General features: G+C 41.3%; 1 protein-coding gene across 1 annotated transcript in view; it reads right to left on the bottom strand.

Annotated features, from left to right (window-relative positions):
• Nucleotides 1-14852, bottom strand: part of KIF5C (kinesin family member 5C) — a 67554-nt gene that overhangs the window by 25891 nt on the left and 26811 nt on the right. The window contains exons 6-13 of the mRNA NM_001293305.3: nt 14278-14333; nt 13329-13416; nt 12007-12131; nt 11710-11814; nt 11211-11359; nt 6619-6767; nt 3407-3582; nt 1851-1919 (exon numbers count right to left, since the gene is read on the bottom strand). Of these exons, the coding sequence (NP_001280234.1) occupies nt 1851-1919; nt 3407-3582; nt 6619-6767; nt 11211-11359; nt 11710-11814; nt 12007-12131; nt 13329-13416; nt 14278-14333 (917 nt within the window). The remainder of the gene's footprint in view (nt 1-1850; nt 1920-3406; nt 3583-6618; nt 6768-11210; nt 11360-11709; nt 11815-12006; nt 12132-13328; nt 13417-14277; nt 14334-14852) is intronic.

Below are 14852 nucleotides of genomic sequence, written 5' to 3'. Positions count from 1 at the left end.
TCCTGCAGCACAGGTGGACCTTACACGTGGAAGACAGGACCTTGAAAAATGTTATTCGATTCCTGTGAAGGGGAAAACAAAAATGACTGCCTTATTAGCTTTCAAAGGCCCAAGACAAACAAGCTCATCAGAGAGCCCGTTTAACCTTCCAAATGGGTGTCACAGCACCACCTGTAGAGATTTCAGTAAGACAGCAAAGCCAGACAGGAACGTGTACAAAAATGGGGGAAAAGTGGTAAGGAAAGGATTGGGCCATTGAAAACGTGTGTGCGTACTCCTAAGTAACACTGAGTATGGAACACAGAATGGGCTGAGGAATAAGGCTGCTTAGTGTGCTCCCAGATATTGGAACAGGTTGCCCAAGGAGGCTGTGGGTGCCCCATCCCTGCAGGCATTCAAGGCCAGGCTGGATGTGGCTCTGGGCAGCCTGGGCTGCTGGTTGGTGACCCTGCACATAGCAGGGGGTTGGAACTGGAGGAGCACTGTGGGCCTTTTCAACCCAGGCTGTGCTGCGATTCCATGATATGTGAAACAGAAAGGAATGCAGATCACCCAGAAAACAATGCACAAGAAAAGCTGTGAGGGCAAAAATAAGGTTTAGATGAGAGCAGTAATAGAAAAAAGATTGGAGAAGAGAGATGGCCTAAATAACGCACATCAGAAAATAATGTTGCTGAGAACACATTGAACTGTGTTACATCTGAACAGCCACAGGCACAGCCAGCATGCAGTACAGAATAATCAAAAGAAAGTTGTGGGAAGTGAACAGAGCTTCGTTACAGAGTAAAATAAAACTGGTAAATCCTTCAGTGGGGATAAAAGCCCAAAAGCAGCACATCAGTCGTGAACAAGTAACCAACATTTTTGTATGTTGTTCTCTCCCTGTTAAGGTACCTAACCTTGCAAGTCCTTTCAGTTAGCCTGGATAAAGACTAAGACAGGGACAGAATCATTTTTCACTCACAGGAATGGTCTTAACATCTGAAAAAGCAGCTGAAATGGCTCAGACATTTGGGACAGGTATTATTCCGGAGAATCACACCAAATCTGATCAGGATTTTGGAATACAAGTGACAAGTGAATTCCCACACCAGGGTTCATATTCTTGGTCTGAATCTTCCTCCTCCAGTTTCACCCAATTTGATAAACAGCATAAAATTATTTCTGGCTGAATATCACAGCACATTTGGAGAGCTCAGTAATTTGGCACCAGTACCACTTTATGTCTTCAAATCTCCATAAACAAATGACAGATAAGGAAATGACTTTGAATGTAAGTTGTGATCATTTTCCTCATCTAAAAAAGCATTAACATTCCTTTACAGATAGAAACAGTGAACAAAATAATGTCTGAAGCAAGTAATCCAAGATTTTAGAGCAAATCTGTGCCAGTAGGAGATTTTTCAGTCTCACAGATTTCTCTTGGTACTTTCTCTAACTGCTCATGCCAGAATAATGAACATCAGTGATTTATTATCAGCAGCAATTTGTATACTGTCAAATGAGGAAATCTGTTCACCACTTACTGCCCTGAAAAGATACAGGAATACTGAAAAAACATTTCTGATGTGAAACATATTGGCCACACTCCTCTCTTGGTGTCTCCAGTGACACTTCCCACTAGGATGGTAGGCTTTACAAGGAGTTATCAAGGCTTAAAAAGCTCCTGTGAGGATATTAGGAAATCTGGAAGTTTAAACCTTGATTTGACATGGGCTTCTCCCACCTGCTGAATTTTAGCCAGTTACTATGAGCGCATCTAGCCAACAACTGTGACAGAATCACTACGCAAGGGTCACATAAGCAAAAGGTATTTTGCTTTTGGTTGGTTGTGATGTTTTTCTCCTTACCTCCTCTTGATCCAACATTTGTTGTTTTAGCTTTTCAGCCAACTGGCTCTGCTGATTGATTTCGTCATCCTGCAATGAAATAGGGTTGGAGGCTTTTAGTTTCTTTTCACAGGTCTCATTTGATTGTTCTTATTTCCCCCTTTCTAGTAAGAATAATGCCTCGGTAAAACTTGAACAGGTTTAAAATAAAGAAGATACTCTCAGGTAATGCAAATCAGGCATCCACTTTGACCAGCATTTCAACTTCTTTGTTAAGACGGCGTCCTCACAGCTAAGAGCCGACCTTCAATTCAGATGAGAATGGGTGATGGATGCTGCTGGACATGGGCACAGCAAGCACAGCAACGCACCAAGTCCATCTCGGCGATACTCCTTCTGAAGGAACTCACCCAAGGCAAACAACTGACTCTTATGGAACCTCATGGAGCCAACTGATACTCTGTGTTTCCCCAACAACCCTGCTAATGGATTGATTTCTGATAGTAAGTATGGCTAACAAGTTGAATATATTGAACCACTTGCTAATACTAAAACAGCTCCTGACAGAAGAATGGCCTACACAGTAATAAGAAATTATAAAATGAGGACATTTTGGTTTTGTTTTGGGGATCAGATATTTTCTCATTTCCTACAGTTCTTCCTGCAGTAATTCACCAGCTTATGCTTCCCATATATTCTAAGGTAAAATGCAGACCTGTTCTTCCTTCAAGAATAATTCAGGCCTTGCTACATTTGATGACCAATATTTGTTTCTTTTTGTAATCACTATGTAAAACCTGTAAGAGTACTACAGGGTAGGTATTCTCCATCCCAGAAAAGCTGTAATTTCTTAAAGACCTTAACTGTTATTTGACTACCAGCAACATCTTGCCTTGCCATTTGCAAACAGACTGTGCTGAGACCTCACGCTACACTGCAGCAGAACTAAGGCTCAAAATTTCCCCTTGCTACTCAAAAAAAGAAACAATGGGCTTTGTTCTATTATTATTATTTATTTTTCTGCTAATTATACTTGAAAATTAAAATAAGTTTTGATGCAACATTAAAGCTGCCCTGAAAACGTTTGCTAGGTTGCCTTGTAAGTGGCTCTCATTCATCACGGTCAGTGTTTTTAGGATGCCTTTTTCTCCACTTCTTATCTTCACACAAGCCAAAGCCATTAATGGCAAGTGCTCAGTAAATGTATTGCTGATAGCTTTAAGTGCCAATAATGTGCTTCAAGCTGTGCAAATCAAAAAAAGCCACCTGCACTCCAGAGAGTGCTCCCAGCTAGAACATGATGAACAAAAAAGGCCCAAGGGATGCTTTTGTTTTTGGATTTTTCCTTCAAAACTCTAATATATAGTAAACACGAAGATAATAGTTTCCCTTTATTTTTCACATATACGTTTTAATTTTCTTTCTCCCACGACTGAAACAATGTTAGTTTGCTGAGCATGTATTCTGCTCAAACTACACACCTAGGACACAAAATTAGCAACAGAAAGGAAACCCACTCATCTTGGCTTTGGCTTCCATTTACACACAGAGAATGGAGTCAAAACTACTGTTCACACCTTATCATCCAGCTGCCTGTAGAGACTGGCGATCTCCTCATCATACTTCTGCTTCTCCTCTGTTGAGATGCTGGCAACCACGGGTGTGATGTTGTCAATGATGGGGGTGTTATCACACGGCTCCAGGTTCTTCTGGTCTTTGGCACTGATCTGTTCGTCTTCAGGCACAGCTTCTCCTGCAGGTACACAAGCCATGGTCACTACAACCCAGGGCACAGGTGAGGCCAAAAACATGGGCATCCCAGGACAGTCCTGGCTGAGGGACAGCCAGAAGGGTGACCTGGGCATAGGCTTGCCAGTGGGTACTGCCATAAGTAAAGGTAATGGGCAAAGGTAGGCTGCAGAGAGGTGGCCATGCAACCTCCAGGGTTAGAAAAACAAGCAAACCAAGTGCTGCAGCAGCTTGAATGGCTGCCACTGAAAGCACTGAACTCTTGACTTCCCTTTCACTTGGGCCCTTTAGACATGGAATTAGCTCTTTGGATTAGCAGAAGGGGAAATAAGGAGGAAAAAAATCAGACTTCCAGCCTAAAGCTAAAGGCAATTAAATGTCCCTTCCTCTCCAGGTTTCCAACTGCCTTATTAGCTTTCCCTCCCCCATAATGAACTGCTCAAGCACCAGGACAACAAGCAAGACAGCTGCATTTAAAACAGTCTTCACGTTCTGCCTTGTCACGTCTAAAATGGAATAGCACAGACCAATTTTCAGATGGTGCCTATGCATACCAGATAGGATGTTATCCCTACACATTTTCTTTCAAAATTACTTTCTCCGAGGAGAATTCTCTCCGATAACCTAAGAGCATTCCAATTACAAGGCTGCTGCAGTTCAGTGAAGAGGGACAGGCAAGCTGCTCATGCCAGAAATTGAATCTACATTCATTAATCTGGTGAGAGACTTAGCTGCTGAATGCTGCGTGCATTGTTCAAGGTGTGGGAAGGCTACATTCAAACCTTTCTGCAGAGATTTCTATGAAAAGCTACGATATTTGAGTCCATAAAGCTTTATGGGGCATTCTTCCTGCCTAAACAGTGGGGGCAGTGGCAGAAGCACGCAAACAGGACAAATGTATCAAGAAGCAAAAGGCAGGCTGCTTCAGTCCAGAAAGCAAACTGAAACAGGCGAGGAAAAACAATGACCAACAGAGAAGATTGTTAAGATTGTTCTTGCAGGTTTAAAGCCAGAAAGAAGAAACTCGGAATCAAGCACGATGAACGCTCTGGAAGTACTGCTGTAGAAATACTTCTTGCCCTGTTGCTAATGACTCAATGGTAATATAGAGCAAAATATAGAATGATTTTTTTCTCCGTAGCATTTCAGTAGAACAGGACAAGAAAGGTGGGCTCATCCAGAGCAGAGCAGCTGGCATGCAGGGCAGCAACACGGTTGGACTGCAGAGCATCAGTCGGGTGCCTCCCAAGCAGGACCTTGAGATTTTCCTTTTGTTGAACACAGCAGCTTTGTATTTCAGACCACAAGTGAAAGGAGGAGGGGAGCGTAAATCTGATACAAATGCTGGGAGGACAACATCCTTCTAACTGTAAGGCACAAACCTAATGGTGCACTCTCCTTCAGAGAGAACAGGGCACAGCCACCTTCTGCTGTAGTGTTGGTTTTACTTTCTGAATGTACAGAACAAACGATAGCGGTGGAGTAATTATGCATTCATCTTCTGTTTGATACTCAAGATACAGCTTTTGCTACAATTTCATTTGGAAAGAGCCTCCTCTGACACAGTATCCTTCCAAATGATGCTATTCCAGAAGGTCAGACGAGAAATCAATAATATTTTGAATGCATTTAATGTATGGCTTGGTAACACCAATGAGAAAAGATGCAGGGGAAGAGGCAGTGTATATATTTAGACAAAACAACAGAGGCAGCATGTTGTGTTTAACAGCATACAGGACGGATGTGCACAGGTTTTTCTTAAAGATTCTTCCTAGGATGGGAAGGAAATTATTGAAATTATGATCACATTGAGCAAACACAGAATGAAATGCAGAACATGAAAGTGCCAACAATTCCCAGAGCTCCTCAACACACACAACAGACCGACCGTCTCCATAGCAATTCTACCATGTGGATAAGGGAAATATCCCCTGTGCTAAAGCAGCCCAACCACCCAGAGAAAGATGCAGAAAGCAACCATTAGGTAACTACCTGATGTGAAAGGTAAGGAAACAGCACAGTGAGGTGAAGGAAAGTAACACTGCTTTGCACCCATAAGGGGCAGGCATTATCTTTTAAGTATGGACAGTAAAGATTTTATCTATGTTATTCAAAAGCAGACTTGACAAGTGCGAGGCAATTTGTGACTAATAATTAAATCACAGATTTGTTCTCACTTGATGCTGGCAAGCAAGAGGCATGTAACATGCTACTAAACTGCTGCAAGCATCAACACATAGGACTTAGACGACAAGCAGTATGGAAAGTAAAAATTACTCCAGGGAAGCAGCCCTTTACTGCTGTGGGCTTGCTGGGATTTCAGGGTGTGAGAGGGATGCAGGTCTAGCATGTCTTGGTTTTAGAGGCACACATTCCTTTGTTGCTTATTAGGGGATTGGGTTTTGTTTTGTTTTATTTCTAAAAGTGGAAGAGGAAAAAAATTAAAAGCATGGTTTACTAAAATTATCTGTCAAAGCTTTTATATTGTATATAAATGTATACATATGCAATTAGTGTGTATGCATTAAAAAAATGCTTCTGCCTTATCAAGAACTTAATCTTGTACCTTAACCTGAGCAGCAATTCCATGTCTCTATGAAGAACACTGGCTGTTCTTACATAAATTTAACTTAGAAGCCATAGAAGCAGACAAGGGGTGATTCTTCTCATCCACAACAATGCTACTCACTGTACTACAGCACTACTTGTTCTAATGTTAAATTAAATTATTTTTTAGAATTCTTACCTTGAAGCAAAACAGAACTGATCCTCATGCCTGAGAAGCACAGTTCTTTGTAAAAAATGAAATTTTATCTTTTCTTATTAATTTAATATTACTACCAGTATTAAGAATTATTGATGCACCTCCAGTGCAGGGCACTGGAAGCTCAGCAGAGGGGTTGGAGCAGGATTCCCAAGTCTGTGGCCAACAACAGGCAGCAGTGTGGCCAAAGATGCTAAGCAGGCTGTGTGCTTTGGAGTTTAACACACGTAACTTAAACCTGCAGAAATACACCCATTCCCATTTTCCCATACGTACCATTTCTCCACCTGTTCAGTTCCAGCTCCAGATGCTGGATAACATTCTTTAGACTCTTGTTTTTGTCTTTTTCCTTCTCGTACTTTTTCTTCCACTCCTCTGCAGTCAGCTCCAGATTCACAGAGACTGTGTTCTTAATGGTCTTAGCTCTGCATAACAAAAATAGGCGTCAGCTGCTCTGCAACTTCTATCTCAATGCAACAATAGGGATTCGGAGGTTTTTACACCAAGGGAAACTATGAAACATTTGCAGTTTATTTCCTGAAATGCAATGTCATAATTCCATTTTCTCTCAGAACCTCAGTAGTATTACTATCTTGAATCACAGAATGGTTGGGTTGGAAGGGACCTCAAGGATCATGAAGCTCCAACCCCCCCACCACATGCAGGGCCACCAACCTCCACATTTCATACCAGCCCAGGCTGCCCAGGGCCCATCCAACCTGGCCTTGAACACCTCCAGGGATGGACGGGGCATCCACAGCCTCTCTGGGCAGCTGTTCCAGCACCTCACCATTCTCCTATTATTCCTATTGAAGCCTCAATAAAATTTTTCTGCCTCCAGTCAGGCATGGATCTGTCTCTGCAGATTTCTTCTGAAAGGAGAAGCTCTGTAAACTGTCCGTAGATAACTGACAAAAACAAGTCCTGTTCTTACTTCTCTGCTAAGAAAGCCACCAACTCATTATTTGCAGTTTTTTTCTGGCCTAGGGTGAAAGGCTCAGTGGAAGGAGGGAAGCAGAAGAGAGCCACACGTCACTGCTGGCTATCAGGGCTGCAGCTGGGCTGAAGAAGCACCTCTGCTCTGTAGGCAGCAAAGCTGGCTGCTGCACCACTAGGCAAAAATCGCCAAACTCAAATCCATCTAACAATCACCACCACTTCACTATTGTGAAACTACTCAGTTTCAAAGGAACCTAAACAATTGCAATAGAAAATGCAAAGCAAGCAGAAAAAAACTGCACAGCATCTCGTCTAGCAAAACCACTTTTAAAAGGGAAAAACAAACAAATCAGAGCAAATGAAGAAAGCTGCAGATCTTTGCTCTTCACTGCTCAGAGCTGAGCCCTTCCAGACAAACCCACTGTTAGCAAACACAGCAGAAATTTGGTCTCTGTTTAACTAATGGAAGAACAGAGCACCGGTTTGTGGTGAGCTGAAATGCCAGTGCAAGGAATTGCCCTCAGCTATCAGCTATAGGTACACTGGTTAACTCTCTCCTGGGGAGGGCACGTGGTCTTTTTGATCATTTTCTTCATGGCTTCACTTAATGATTCTGAATCACCTTCTAAATATCATAGAATCACAGAATGGCCTGGGTTGAAAAGGCTCACAGTGCTCATCCAGTTCCAACCCCCTGCTATGTGCAGGGTCGCCAACCAGCAGCCCAGGCTGCCCAGAGCCACATCCAGCCTGGCCTTGAATGCCTGCAGGGATGGGGCACCCACAGCCTCCTTGGGCAACCTGTTCAGTGCGTCACCACCCTCTGGGGGAAAAAAAATATGGCCAATCACTTTAAATCCTGAAGCTTTCTTTTGTCAGCTGGGAAATGCTTCCATAACTGCACCTCGTATCCCAAACCGTGCCCTGGTGACTTATCATAAAATCATAGAATGGCCTGGGTTGAAAAGGATCATAATGGTCATCTAGTTTCAACCCCCCTGCCACGAGCAGGGTCACCAAAAAGTGTGACTTGCACTACGTGACATGCAGAAGTTTAATTACCTTAGAAGGATTTTAAAATAACCTTGTACTTCTGAAAGATGCAGACACCTAATGGTTGGCTTTTACATGTTGTCTCATATTCTGCTAGAAGCACGGCTCACATTTCTACTCACTGAAGTGCACTGGGGAAAAAATGCCCCACCATAAAACATACCGACTGCACTGCACTACTGATGATGAAGCACATACCAGTAACTACAATTAAAAACAACATAAAAACACCAAAAAAAAAGCAATGAAGAAGAAAGAACGAATTGACTCACTGCTAACAGAGGAGCCCATGAATTTGCAGCTGGGTCTGTGAAGATGAATTTTACTCCTGGCACTTCCTTTAATGGTGGTATTTCTTTATTGCTTGGCAAAATGGAGGATCTGGTAATCAACCATGAGTCACACACCTTTCCTTTAACGTTACTCAGCCCTTAACACCGTCACATCAGACAAATGGAATACCACAGCCGAAGGGCCTGTAAATGAAACCATTCCCCACATTGCTGTTCAAAGTGCTGACAAACAACACTCTGCACGTACAGTAAGCGTGCTCCCCTGCAGGTCTGGCACATCAGCAGTCCTCCTCTTTGCGTGTCCTTCCTCACCATGAAATGCTCCCCAGGACCTCCTGTTCCAGCACAACTCACTATAGCTTCTAAGCAGAAAACCAAAAAATGACCAACACGTTACTCACTAATCAAGCTGCCTCGCAAAGAATGCAGCCCTCTTTCCACTCCTTTCAGCTGACATCCTAGTCCTCAGCAAGGAGCACTTCTGTGGATTAAAAAGAGAAAACCTTCCCCCTCCCAGCAGTGTGAAGCATTTCTAGCATGTGATTTGCATCTGAGATTTATGGTTGGTTGTGGTGTGATGGGCAGCACGTGTAGCAGGTGAACTCCCTCTGCTGCTCTCAGCTGTCCTGTCACTGCAGTCCAAGCTCTGCTAGCCAGGATGTGCAAAGGAGGTCTGAAAATTGTTTTGCCTTCCAAACAGAAAGGCGGGTCTTACTGACTACTGGAAGGAGAAATGAAACCAAGAGAAACGCGAGCTGAAATAATACAGAAACTGGACTTCCTCTACATACACTTCCCTCAGAACCCATGCAAACAAGTTCCCAGAGATCCTGGAGCACGGTCATGCACTGCAGACCAAAATTAAGCCCCTTCATGAATCTAGAGATTTAAAAAGCAGCCACACACACACATCCATGCTCCATGGACCTGTAATCCCCTTACTCTGAACTGTTAGGTCTTACTTCTCACCTTCCCTTTTACTTCAGACAATACCTGCAGACAAAGGGCCCGCAGAATGAAACCCATCACAGAGCCTATCTGCAATTGAAAATGAAATGCTGCTTCACTTCTTAACCACACCGGAGCCTTACACAGGAGGAGCCCGCAGCAACTTTGGGAGTGCTCTTTAGTTTTACAGAGGTCTGTACTTGTCTGAAACCATCTGAAGTCAGAAAACTCTACGTGGGGAGGTTTCAACTGCAACCCATCTAAATATTTAAACTTTTGCCACCTACAAAATCAGCAAATCTTTGCATTTGAGAGTCGTTAGCAATTTATATTGACTTTCACACCATAGGTAGCAGAGCTCAGAGGAATCCAGGCTATGTACAGCTACCTGACTGCGTACAGATCCTTCCCCACCTGCACAAATCCCAGCAGCAGACAAGTTAATCCTGATTCTGGCAGCGCCAGATGGGGAAAGCGTTGTGGAACTGTCTGCCAGCCTTAACCTACAGCATCACCCTTAATCCCCACAGCTGTCCATTAAGAGGGGCCACACACCAACTGCATCTCTACACCCTTCAGGGCCCATCTTGTATTTTTATATCTCTTACGTGAATGTGCTACAGAGCTCATCTTCCTTCAACAAAATCTAAGGAAGAGCTCACCTTAAACACAAACAGCGGGGAGATGAACTAATATAAGATTGCCAGATTTGTCTTTTATGCAAGATTTTTTTTTCCAATATAAAATGCTCTGTAACAGTGGCAATTTTAATGCAAAACTTATGCCAAGTGGAAGACACAACCTATTTTCTGACCAGGATAAATTAAATTACTGTACAGACTGTTAATCTCTCAAGCAATCTTAAGTTGCTAGAATTTTTTTCACTTTAGTATCATGCAAATAAGTATACACGAAACAAAGCAAGTGACTCTCCAACATATAAGAGTTCTCATTAGTCACAATAAAAGTAATTGCATAATTACCCTGAACTGTGTTGGCAACCTTTCCAAATGTATTTCATATGACTACAGCCAATGATATACACACAAGAAAAATCTTCCTTCCAACCACTTCCACGTTTCTTAAATCCTCGCTTGTTCCTAAATTATTAACAATGCTCTCGACATGTAAAGCCATCATGGTAATCTATCAATAAACTGTCAGCACTGCACTGCATCCACATTCTTCAGTTTTCAAATTAACAGTTTAAAACAGTATTTTTTTGCAACCATAACAATAATCATTGAGATGCCATTCAAGGAGAAGACACATCTTAAAAGAGACAGCAGCGGTACCAGATAGAGCAGTACCCAATGTTTTCCACTGAGCCAGCCAGCAGAAAACTGTCCAACACCATTATCTTCTCCACAAAACTTCAAAGAACTACAAGAACACTTCATACTTTCCAAAGTAGAGCAGCTGTTGGCCAACACTAACGTTCCTTTTACTGGCACCATATGGAACAAAGAGACAGTTTGCTCAAGTTCTTCAGTTCTATTTTTTGAACAACTTCAGAAATCGTGACCTTCACGTTTAAAAATGCCTCCTCATGTCACTGCCCCCAGCACAGCTGGCTCAGAACACATGGAAGAGCTCCATTGAGAGTTATCTATCTTAATGCCAAGTAGGACTCACCGCTGTCCAAACATCAGGGTCGATTTTGTTTCTGCTTCGTTGAAAATAGAAGGAGAACAGCATATAACAATGGTGGTTCTGCAGTTTCCACCGAGGGAATCCTGAAGTATCCGGGTCATTTTGCTGTCTCGGTATGGAACATGAGTTTTCTAATAAAAATACAAATAAGATGCATGAACAATTTTTTTTAAATAGCAGTATCATAATTGAGAGAGAATATGATTCAACGATGACAGGATTAATGGACTTTGAAGCATACAGTTCTCAAGTGCAGTAGTTTTGATGGTGCTACGATGAATTGCACTGGATAACCATTCAAGTGAAAGCAGTAACAATTTGCTTTTTTATCTTCAGTAGAATACTAAAATCATTATTGGATTGTGGTTGAAAAGCCAATACTTTCTTCTTTCTGAACTGAAACCATAGCTTATTTCTTATATGCATGATAAAGAAAGATAAATAAAGTTATTCTAAACCAGCACAAAACAGGATTACTTACAGTTCCTTCTGCCAAGGCAGATATCACGTTGCCTAAAGCAGACAAAGACTTATTGATATTTTTAGCTTCATCGAGAACAGCGCCCTCCGCTCCAGTTTTGCTGACCTACCAAGAGAGCAGGCAACAGTCAGGCTCAGCTACTGGCAAGTCAGTGCAGATGGGGCAATGCAACAGTTAAAGATGCTCTTGGAAGAACAACAAAGCAAGCTTACCCTCAGCCAAGGGAGATTTTTATATACACATGGTTAGTTTAGTAATCTCACTGGTATCTCCAAGCATTTTATGAAGAAAGATTACCTTCTCGCTTCCAGCCAAGTCTACCAGGTACAGTTTTCCACTAAGTTTCTTCTCAGTTTCCACATTCTCTTGTTTAATATTAATAAGGAAGATACTATGACTTCTAGAGCTGTGTTCATTCATATCTGCAGAGGAATCACATTTTAAAAGTGTTGTGTAAGCGACAAGAAGTCATATTTCATTGCTATCCAATGGCTAACAAATTCAAACATAAGAGTCCATTCATTGGAAAGTTCAGTCCTGGACAGCAGCATCTCACACCCATGGACCATGGAACAAGTTCTTACTTCCTCCTATCAAGACCTAAATTAACCAGAAACATAATATATAACAGCCTTGGAAAAAGTTTTTTTTCCCCCTCTCCCTTACTTCTCTTAAAGAAAAGTTTACTTTTTCCCCAAACCAACGAAATTTAACCAGAAATAGTATGAAAAGGATTAACACTGAAAGTATAAGATAGCATTTCAGAGATACAGAAAGGAAGGAAGGTTCTCTCCATTTGTGCTTCTTCGTGAGTATACAGCACACACACAAAAATCTCATGTGATACAGTAACACCATTTAGATGTGCATTGATGGTGTTGTTGTCGAACTGCAATGAGAATGTATGTTCAACATCATGGATAGAGAAAGAGTTCTAAGCTGAGCAAAATTAAAGAGAATTACAAAGTAATAAAAAGAAGTTGGGCACGTCTCAGTGCATTTCTATGAGAAGATTTCCCAACTTTCTAGCAAATGCTTTCAGCAAAAAACACACAATTTATATTAGAGCTTCTGAGTGAATTTTATTATGTATGTAATTAAACCTCCTCCTTCACTCAGGCAGCAAACAGAGCACAGGCTGCTACAAGTGCAGCTTCCACTTTTTCCAACTTAGGCTATTAGGCTTGATAAGTTAGCAAAAAGAAAGTATTAAGAACCAATAAAACAGGCATTTGTTCTGGAACAAAAGTAATTGCTCTGCAGTCCTTGCCTTTGATTTGATCAATGAATTCCTCTGAGACTTGACTTGAAGAACATGCGTAGATATACTCTCTTAACTGCAGTTTTGAAGTACCTCTACTATAAGTAATAACTGGTATTTTTAACTTTTTTATATACAGACGCTATATAATTCTGTGTGCTAAATTCAGGAGTTCTCACTGAAACAATGAATGTTGTATGCAGTGAAGTTGTGAAACAAAAAAAACGTACAGTTTTATTAATTCTAAAATGTTGAAATCTGCACATCGTTGAGATCATTCACATAAATAACTCAAAATACTTTGTGTATCCCACCAGGAAGAACCAAGCAGCCAGGGAAGCACCCACGGAACACCTACTTGTAACAGCCACGTGGCGGTTAGCTTTCCCTTCATCAATGACATCCAACACCTCCTCAGGACTAGATACAAATCTTTCTGTACAACCCTGGAAATGAACCACAAGAAAAGTTTAGAAGAGCACGAGTACTCCAAATGCCATCAAGAATCTACAGCACGGATGATCCAATAAGGAAAAGAATCATCAACATCCGACCACCAGCAGAGCAGTGACCCACACCTGCCTTGGGTCAACTTTCAGCAGCTGTTGATAGGAAAGGCTGAGAGAATTTTTTTTCCCCACAGCATTAAATACTCAGTCAAATCCTGACATACAGGAGAGAGTTTCTACACTCAGCGCATAAAGAATGGCACAGCATATATGCCTATTGCTAATTTGGGTTAGATTACTCATCCAAATTAGCTTTTCTCTCTCAATCCATACAAGACAGAGCCCTCTTCCTCTGCAATATTAGTAAGGGAACTTTTTTTTTTTTTACCCTCTCCAGGCTCAGAAGAAACAGAATGGTATTATATGTACGTTATTAGGGTTCACATATGTTCACAAGAAATACATGGCACCTAATTGAGGGCACAGGAAGTCATAAAGCAGTTTACATGAAATCCCAGCCCAACAAATCTGCTCTAAAATACTGCAAGTCTACAGTGACAAAGTATTAAAAAATTCTTCAAGATGTTCTCTTTCATATTCAACATGAAACAGACATAGAAGTACTGAGAATTTAACATCACCAGAGCACATTGTAAATGTTTGAAGTCAGTAAAGCAAAGCAAACAAATGATTCAAGCCCATTAATATTTCAGGAAACTGTTTGGATTCGGGATCTAATACTGCTTGAGCATTCAAGTTGAATCACCTCAGTAAACACACAGGCATACAAGCATAAATGAATGTATATGTCAGTTATCTAAGAAAAATGAAAGGCTTGGCTTCAACTTTGCCATGTACCTTCACGTATGGAACTCTGTTCTTATCTTCATGTACGGCAAGGTTTGTCTTTGACACTAGAAAGAAAGATGGAGATCATGAGGAATATTCCACACATAAGACTGTGTCAAATATAGACACAACGCAAAAATGCAAATATTCTGAATATATTAAATCTGTCAACGCAGAGTGTAGTAATTTCCTACACCTCATTAACTAATGCTATTTCTGTACACATATTTTGTTTCTTTTTCTGTAGATCCTGTACCCGTTTCTTTATAGTTACCTTTGTAGAAAAGACCTTTTCTTTACTGCTCGTCTTAGTATGACCAAGACAGGTCAATGGGAATTCCAAAAACCTTGAACAGATGCTCCTGAGTGTTACTATGATTTACATTTCCCTGTCTTCAGGCTGATTTCAAAAAGCATGAGTTACTTTCATTAACATACAGACACACAAATGGTTATCTCCCATAAAATTCCACCTAAGAGAAGCAAAGCAAAGGAAAAAAATAATAATAACTTAAAAAAAAAAACCACCCCCAAAATAAACCCTTTGTATCCTTTTTTACACTAAACCCAGTGGTAGTTTGCAA

The sequence above is a fragment of the Gallus gallus genome, chromosome 7 (assembly GCF_016699485.2).
Source record: "Gallus gallus isolate bGalGal1 chromosome 7, bGalGal1.mat.broiler.GRCg7b, whole genome shotgun sequence".
NCBI classification, from domain to species: domain Eukaryota; kingdom Metazoa; phylum Chordata; class Aves; order Galliformes; family Phasianidae; genus Gallus; species Gallus gallus.
This window is presented reverse-complemented; position numbering and strand designations above follow the sequence as displayed.